Consider the following 6049-nt stretch of genomic DNA (forward strand, 5'->3'; position numbering starts at 1 on the left):
ATTCCACTTTATTTGTAGATCTACCAACTTTTAAGCTGTATTTTATTTCATACCATTTTTAACAACAAAGGCTAAAAATCTACTAACATTTTTCGGAAAGAAAGCAAAGAGATTTAAATGAATAAAAAATTTTGTCATCGAACACACCTAAACTAAAAATGAAAAGTTAACTCTGACCAATTTAAAAGTAAAATTCCATATCTATGAGCTATTTATGAACATATTTTTCGTATGCAATACGTTTTTTGTGATAGCCTGCCAGCAAATATCAAGCATTTCAAATCAAAGTTTAACAAAACAATTTTTAATTGGGGAGTAATTGTTTGAGCCCCTTTTTAAATTAATACAGGGCTCGAAACACGACATCAGTAGTTCATTGCAACCGACATGGCATTGATTGTAGGAGAAGAGTCCACTGGCAGGTTGACACCAAAAGTAATCATTGATTTGGCAGATGTCATAATCATGAGAGCCATCGTTGTAGGTGGGACCGATGACGTCGCTGCGGTAGGAGCTCTCTTGTTCAGCAATACAAGCCCAGCGTGCCAACTTATCCCTTAGAACACCCAGACGCGGCATCTCATGGGCCAATGAACAACGGTTCAGGACAACGCCGAAAGCAGGTGCGGCTATTGCCAAAGCGATCAGCAATACGGCGTAGATTTTCATGTTAACTATTTTTTTTTCATATTAACTAATTAGTTATTAAGAGTACTGATGGCTCAGACGAACTGAAGGTTGGGTGTGGCAATTCAGTGGTTTTTACAGCTCGCGCGAGTATATTTATTCACGGCGACGTCTAGGGATTGATAAGCGCATTTACTTATTCCGTGCATCAATAACAGAGTAATGACTGTTGGAAAAAATCTTTTGTTAGGTACTTCAAATAATTCATATCGTGCATTCCATTTTGAATATCTATCTTTGATGCGTCTACTTGGTGGTACATACTTACATGTTTGTTTTTACTTGGAAATGCATTTAAATTGATTAGATTAATGAAAAATTGTTTTGGTAGCGAGTTCTCTTTTTCAATTTAAAAAGTATTTTCAAGAAAAAAGCGGTCATTTTATTTCTTTCGTTTCGAATCGGGTTTCATTCGACCATGGATGCCGTGGCGCCAAATATATTTTTTGTTGTTTTATAAAAAAAAAAGATTTACATACACTTGGTAGATTTTTTATTTATTTTTTATTTTTTGAAAGAATCAAGAATTTCGATTACTTGGATTTCAATCAGATTTCAACGGAATCCTATCGAAATCCCTGTAAAACGAACAAACCTTTAGATACTAGAAAGTTCAACACTGCAGATTGCTTCGCTCTAAATGTCAAAGTTTTATACATAAACAAACGCGCACAAACACACACACTAATAAACAGATGTCAACGAAATTCAAGGAAAGCACGGTGGAATCACTTAAAGGTGTTCTTACTCGATATGTATTTGCATGTGTACATGCTACTGTTTACATACACTGAAAATAAAATTTCGTAAAAGTGCTACGACAAACTTTCGTATTCTTGGTTTTTGTACAATGTGCGAAACTTTCGTTCATAGTAAGAACACATTTTTCACAATAAAGTAAGATTTTTCGAACCATCCGTAAATATAACGAAAGGACTTTCGTAAAGCCTTTTTTCAGTACAATTTACGAAATCTTACGTTTATTTTACGAAACACATTCGTAAATTACCGAAAAAATCTCTGTACGAATAATTTTGTATATTGTACGAAGGCATTCGTAATATTTAAGTATGGTTTTAAAATTTACGAAATCTACAATTCTGTATTCGTACAATTTACTTAATACTTTCGTACACAGAACAAATGCAGTTTAATATTTCGTCATATTTTTATGTACCAAGTGTCATTGCGAACCCACTGGTTGGCTACTGTGAGACGTAGAATATAATTTTAAAAGTTTTAAGAAGCTTTTGCTGGATAAAAATACAATATAAAATTAAATGTTAAAGCTATGAATAAATCCTTTTAAGCATACAATGTTTTCAACATCGCCCACGCTGAGCCTTGCTCTGCAATGTGGGACCTCATAAATAGGCAATTTCATCAGTTAGCTATCAACGGTAAGCCCAAGCCAGGAGCAAACGCACTAGTTAATAAAATTTTAAGTAAGTACATGTATGATTTTTCACTGAAACTTGCCTTTCAGACGCCTTATAATTTTCCTTTAATTTATAGTCGAGAAAGGAAACAAACATCGAAGAAGCTGCGAATCTGCCAAGTACCTCCACATAAAAACATTACAAAACATTTTGTTAAAGAAAAACGCTTAAAATTAGGAATAAAAACAAAATAAAAGTGTTGTGTTATAATTCGTCTTATGTTTTTTACAGTGTGGTGAATGAAAGCAATCGGAAGTTCTATGAAACAATCGCAGATTTTAGGAAAATAATTTCGTTAAATATACGAACTATTTTGTGCATTTTACAAACATTTCGTAAAAAAATAAAGAAATAGTACGAAGTTCTTTAGTAAGTAGTACGAATACGTTCGTAAAATGTAGTAAGATCTGATGTCTCATATTTTCGTAGTATGCACAAAAAGGTTTTGAACAATTAACAAAAACTTTCGTGGCCCAAAATGACGAAAACTTTCGTAAAATGTACGCAAGTTTTCGTTATATTTACGCAGATTTTATTTTCAGTGTATGAAAATGCAAACATATCGTGTAAAGACAAACTAGATTTGCTACTGTACAAAGCAGATCCACGTACATACGAAATATAAATGTTTCTATTTTCACCTGACATACAGATAGAATCAGCCATGATACAAAAAAGAAGGTAGTTTCATTTAATGACATTCGTTGTTGTTGTTAACCATTTGACTTTTAATAAAATTATGACATTTCATCAAGTTCACGCTACCTGATCACTACAATAAATATTTTGTTTTAAACAGAAGATTTTATTTAATGGGCTTGAAAATTATGCCGGCTACTTAATTTTGAAAATGGGGCTGACGACTAGGTTTCAGAACGCGTGAAGAAATTGTATACTTACATATTGTCGTTTAAAGTACATAACCGCGTATCGTCGTTGTGCAAAACCGCCTAACTGAAATTTTTTGCCAAAAATTGGATTTGTTCACACAAGTTTATGCAACCTCACATACGCGGTTTTGAATTATCGTGATACGCGCATTTGCATTTTACATTAAAAATTTGTGAACGTTAATGGTGCTAATCACAAAACCAAATTTTTTTCGAAATGTGATGAGAAATTTAAAATTAAATTTGAACCAAAATATAAAAAGGTTTTATTTGGGATGAACATTCTTTAGAATTCGATTTTTAAATCGCAGGATTGCATTCAAAATAAGAAAACGAAAAAATAACAAAATAATGCGCGTAGTTTTTATTAAAAAATAATATGAACAATTACGATGAAGTCTTCTTTAATAGTTTATACTTTATATAGTTAAAAAAAAATAGTGCGAGCTACGTAAGTAAAAAATACCAAGCACTGATAATGGTTTTTGATTTGAAATATTATTACATTGGTATAAATATGCGAAAGAAAATTCTCCGATTTATTGCCTTAGTATTATCAAAGTGGCAAGGCCGTTGATAATACTCGAAATTTATGAAACTTCAAAAAGCTTTATTATCTGTCAAAAGTTGTTTATTGAAACTACCTTCTTTTTTGTATCATGGAATCAGCTGCTCTTTTTATATTTCATTTTCAAACATTGCTGTTAGAACACGTTTATTAGCGCACTCAAAAGTAATTTTAAATAATTTTGCAAATATGGATAAAGAATCCAAGAAGGTAAACTGTTGTGCTTTATGTTTAAAACATGCACACACCAAAACTACTAAAACTTTAGTTGGAATGGCCGAGGGAAGCTGTCCTGCATCTAATTGAATTGTGGGAGTCATTTGTGTGTTTGTACAATCCAAAGAACAATTTTTACCACAATAAACATGCGCGGTACCAAGCGCTAAGCGAATTCTCGGAAAGTCTTAACGATTTTATGCCAGGAATTGGGTCCGCTGAAGTAAAGGTACATGTATATCTAAATACATTTACAACGATTGTAATGTTTGTCCTTTTATACCAATTATAGGCAAAAATGAACTACTTGCAAGGACAATTCACGTGAGAAGTTGCAAAGTGTAGCAATAAGAAAAGTGGAGCGGACGCTGACGAAGTTTACGTCCCAACTGCGTTTTGGTATAAGAAGCTCAGTTTTCTATCCGATTTTGTTCGGGAACGAGAAAGTAATTTTTCATCGGTGAGGACTGCTGCGTTGCTGAGAAATCATTTTGTTTAGTTCGTGCATGTACATTTGTATATATACATATGTGCATATGTATGTATATCCTTACTTTCAGTTCCTGGATTATTCTCAAATTTCAGTTGAACTAGAAAGTGACTGGTCTCCTCCGGCCCGAAGTAAGAAGAGAGTGCGTCCGGATAAAGAGAGCTCAACACCAAAGGAGAACGACATGTTAGAAGCTGCGACGGAGGCATTGAAATCTATTGCACAAAAAGATAATTCTGAATTGGATGACTACGACGACGCTTTCTGTAGGTTTTTAATGGTCGCGCTCTTAAAAATTAAGAAATCAAGGAGGAACTTAAGGAATCGTTTGTTCACTTACTGTTTGAATCTAAAAAAAGGAAAAATCTTTTATTGGAAGGCAACTTAAATTACTAAGCTTTATGAAATTTATGTTTTTTTTTATACTTAACCAACAGCCAAAACGGCAACAACGAATTCAGATATTTCGGCTATATTTATGCCGATGATTTTTTCAAACTCGTTCTTGCTTGCGAATTTTGTAAAATTCCCAATCCAGAACCGATTTGAAAACTGTAATGGTATATCCAAAACATATTCTAGAAACATGAATGCCGACCTTGCTTCTTTTGGGAATTTTTGAGGTATTAATCTTTTTTTTTGACTGAAGGGCTGCTTAAATACTGTTTTCTTTTTTAACTAAATATGTAGACAAATGAACTGAAGTACATTAGTATTTAGATTCTTTAGCAACCTCAAACATACACTTTGTTACACTAAAATTGAATGGACTATAAAACTGCTTACCAAATCTAAAAAGTTGAGAATTTAAATGCAATTTCGCAGAATTTATATAATTTTTTGAAATATGAATTTTTATCGTTTCTGTTAGATATAGAGCTGTGCTTTTATAAAAAAAAATAATAAATATTAAATAAGTAAATATAGCCAAAACTGGTCAAAATAAGGGGTTTCTATTATGTTGGCCATTGGTGTACAATGTTTTTCAAGCTGAATTTTTCTTTTGTTATTATTGTATAAAAATATTGTTCATGGTTGAACTAACTACCTATTAATCAACATTTCAAACTTTATACAGATTCTTATTAAAAAGTTCGAAATTTTAAAGAACATTATTTTATTTTTTAAACTTTGAATTATATGGGTTTGGTTCAGGTATGAAAAATATTGTTATATAAAAAACCAAAAAATAAGTTTAGCTTGAAAAACTTTGTAGATATTAAAAAAAAACAGTTTTGTTAGGCAGTGCATTTATAAAACCAGCATAAGTTTAAAAATTAAATTTTTTTATTGCATTAAGTTGCCATGTAACAGAACCAGTTGTATTAAAATATTTGGTGTTTATTTCACGTACTATTCTTCCCTCTACTCTTGAATGATTCGCAAGTCATCTTTGTAAACTAGTTAAAGCTACATATTTCGTTTCTCCATGATCCTTCGATTAAGTTTATTGTATTTGTATCCTCCAAATTGTTATCGTCACGCATACATTATGTCGGCTGGGCGGGGTTCTTGCCTCACTACTGTTCTCTGCGCCATAGCAGAGAAAAGTCATGCCTGTCAAACATCCCAACGGACAGACACACAACAATTCAAAAATTCAAAAAAAAAGCAGTTACAAACATAAAGCTGAAAAAAAAGAAACGTTAAAATTAATATTTGTCAATTTTATTGTGGCTTGTTAACATTTTATTTTTTAATATTTTTTTTTTTTTTTTTTTTTTTTTTTTTTTTTTTTTTTTTTTTTTGTTTTTTTTTT

At 31.8% G+C, this 6049-nt stretch overlaps 1 protein-coding gene across 1 annotated transcript; it reads right to left on the bottom strand.

The window, feature by feature from the left end:
- Positions 1-282: 282 nt before the first annotated feature.
- LOC108359848 (lysozyme D-like) lies at positions 283-672 on the bottom strand. The gene has a single exon (XM_017611920.1). The coding sequence runs from the start codon at positions 667-669 to the stop codon at positions 283-285; it is 387 nt and encodes a 128-aa protein (XP_017467409.1). The 5' UTR covers positions 670-672.
- Positions 673-6049: the final 5377 nt, after the last annotated feature.

The sequence above is a fragment of the Rhagoletis zephyria genome, unplaced genomic scaffold (assembly GCF_001687245.7).
Source record: "Rhagoletis zephyria isolate East Lansing unplaced genomic scaffold, Rhagoletis_zephyria_1.1 Rzeph_scaffold_00478, whole genome shotgun sequence".
Taxonomy (NCBI): Eukaryota; Metazoa; Arthropoda; class Insecta; order Diptera; family Tephritidae; genus Rhagoletis; species Rhagoletis zephyria.

Bases quoted from the DNA above. Each gene is read 5' to 3' on its own strand.
- LOC108359848 (XM_017611920.1), bottom strand. From the start codon at position 669: ATGAAAATCTACGCCGTATTGCTGATCGCTTTGGCAATAGCCGCACCT.